This window comes from Procambarus clarkii, chromosome 31, assembly GCF_040958095.1.
Source record: "Procambarus clarkii isolate CNS0578487 chromosome 31, FALCON_Pclarkii_2.0, whole genome shotgun sequence".
NCBI classification, from domain to species: Eukaryota; Metazoa; Arthropoda; class Malacostraca; order Decapoda; family Cambaridae; genus Procambarus; species Procambarus clarkii.
The window spans coordinates 20,161,862-20,164,090 of NC_091180.1; the positions used below are offsets into that span (position 1 = coordinate 20,161,862).

Sequence of the window (2,229 nt, forward strand, 5' to 3'; positions counted from 1 at the left end):
TTTAGCGTTTATCGAACTTTTTTGATCGTCAATTTAAATTTATTGTGTCTGAAGCCTCGTACGAAATGTATACAAATTATATTATTCTTCAAATATGTCGATCTTCTCTGGTGTGTAATGTGTCGTATCTGATATTTTTATCTTGTCCTGGCTCGAGCTGCACGTGACTGCAGATCTCTTATCATTGTGTATAACATTATTATTATCATACATAAGTAACGCCCCACCCTGGTCTTCAAGGAATGGTGCTCAACCACTTGGGCTGGACGGTAGAGCCATGGACTAGCTTCATTGCAATCGGCGTTCAATCTCCAGCCGTCCAAGTGGATGGGTACCATTCCTCTCCCTCGTCCCATCCCAAAGCCTTATCCTGACCCCTGTTCCAAGTGCTATATAGTCGTAATGGCTTGGCACTTTCTCTTGATAATTCCCCCAACCCCCTCCCCTTGCAAGATATGTTCCTTTAACGCGTCTGTATAGAGGGTCGTAATATTTCTTAGCCCCTCTCAAGCTTTTCAAGTACATGCTCTTCATATGGGTACAAAAGAGGTCGGGATTGTTTATACTTCAAAATTAACAATAGTATCCAAGGCTAAAAATATTTGCTGGCATATTATACTCTATTCACGAAATATGTCCACTGATTGAGAACTTTCAATCGTAAAAATTTATACTTCTATTAAAACTTTGCAGAAAGTCTTGGCATTCAAGTGCTTATTTACATCTCTAGTTCCACTTGAGGATGCCCCCCCCCCCTCCCTAGGGTACCAGAGGTGAGCATTACCAGGCCTGCTAATGCTCACCTCTTACCTTTGCTATCGTCACCTCTGGTACCGTTGCTATCGTCACATCTGGTACCGTTGCTAACGTCACCTCTGGTACCGCTGCTAACGTCACATCTGGTACCGTTGCTAACGTCACATCTGGTACCGTTGCTAACGTCACCTCTGGCACCGTTGCTAACGTCACCTCTGGTACCGTTGCTAACGTCACCTCCGGTACCGTTGCTAACGTCACCTCTGGCACCGTTGCTATCGTCACATCTGGCACCGTTGCTAACGTCACCTCTGGCACCGTTGCTATCGTCACCTCTGGCACCGTTGCTAACGTCACCTCTGGCACAGTTGCTATCGTCACATCTGGCACAGTTGCTATCGTCACATCTGGCACCGTTGCTATCGTCACCTCTAGTACCATTGCTATCGTCACCCCCGGCATTTTAGCGTAGGGTAGACAATTATAATATGACAGGATGTGGCTGGAGTACCGCGGAGGAGGTGCCTCACACGACCGTTCTTCACTTTCCTCTGCCATTCTTATCTCCTCGCAGCACTCACCTCAACTCACTCTGGTACGTGTGTGTGTTTATCTCTACCTGTTGCTCTCACTCTCCGGGGCACGATAGAGAGAGGGGGATACCCCGATACACTTAAATATAACTTTTTCTCCTTCACATATCCCGAAGGTGTATGTGAATTATATGTGAATATACTGATATCTTCACCGCGAAAGATGTAAACAAAAACATTGATCTAGTTTAGAGTGGAAGTTGATAAGGTTGTTGAGGATAGAGCACTCTGGGAGCCGGTCCTTCCTTGAGACCCGCGACTTGGCAACGCCAGCCCTTCCTCAGCCTTGTCAACTAAACTTACAAGGTAAGTTGACCAGACCACACACTAGAAGGTGAAGAGACGACGACGTTTCGGTCCATCCTGGACCATTTTCACAATCGACTTGAGAATGGTCCAGGACGGACCGAAACGTCGTCGTCCCTTCACCTAGTGTGTGTGTGGTCTGGTCAACATACTTTAGCCACGTTATTGTGACTCATCGCCTGCTTACAAGGTAAGTAAGTTTAACTTATTCCCAGGTAACTTACAACAGGCACGGGCGTATAACCCTCACTATGACCACGTTTTCTTGCTTTCTCGAAAACTACAAAACTGAGAAGTTAACAGTTAATTCTACATTTAGCTCACATGTCTTAAGTGTAATACCAGTGTCTCACGTCACTGGTATTATTACACTTAATACCAGAAGTTCTGGCAGTCATTCTCGCTTCTCATCTATCTTTAACACACAATTATTATGGATATAACACCTGCAGCCTCTACCACTACACTGGTAATCGTCACGTTCTCTGTTTACAAATGTTTTCTATAAATAAATAAATAATAAATAAATGTTTATTCAGGTAAGGTACATACATACAAGAGATTTTACAAAAAT

At 44.3% G+C, this 2,229-nt stretch overlaps 1 protein-coding gene across 1 annotated transcript; it reads right to left on the minus strand.

The window, feature by feature from the left end:
- Positions 1–792: 792 nt before the first annotated feature.
- Positions 793–1,314, minus strand: LOC138370211 (integumentary mucin A.1-like). Its single transcript, XM_069334206.1, has one exon. It carries the CDS (start codon positions 1,312–1,314, stop codon positions 793–795), a length of 522 nt encoding a protein of 173 aa, XP_069190307.1.
- Between the last annotated feature and the right edge of the window lie 915 nt (positions 1,315–2,229).

What these genes read in the sequence shown, in the direction of transcription:
- LOC138370211 (XM_069334206.1), bottom strand. Translation starts at nt 1,314, where the DNA reads ATGGCAGAGGAAAGTGAAGAACGGTCGTGTGAGGCACCTCCTCCGCGG.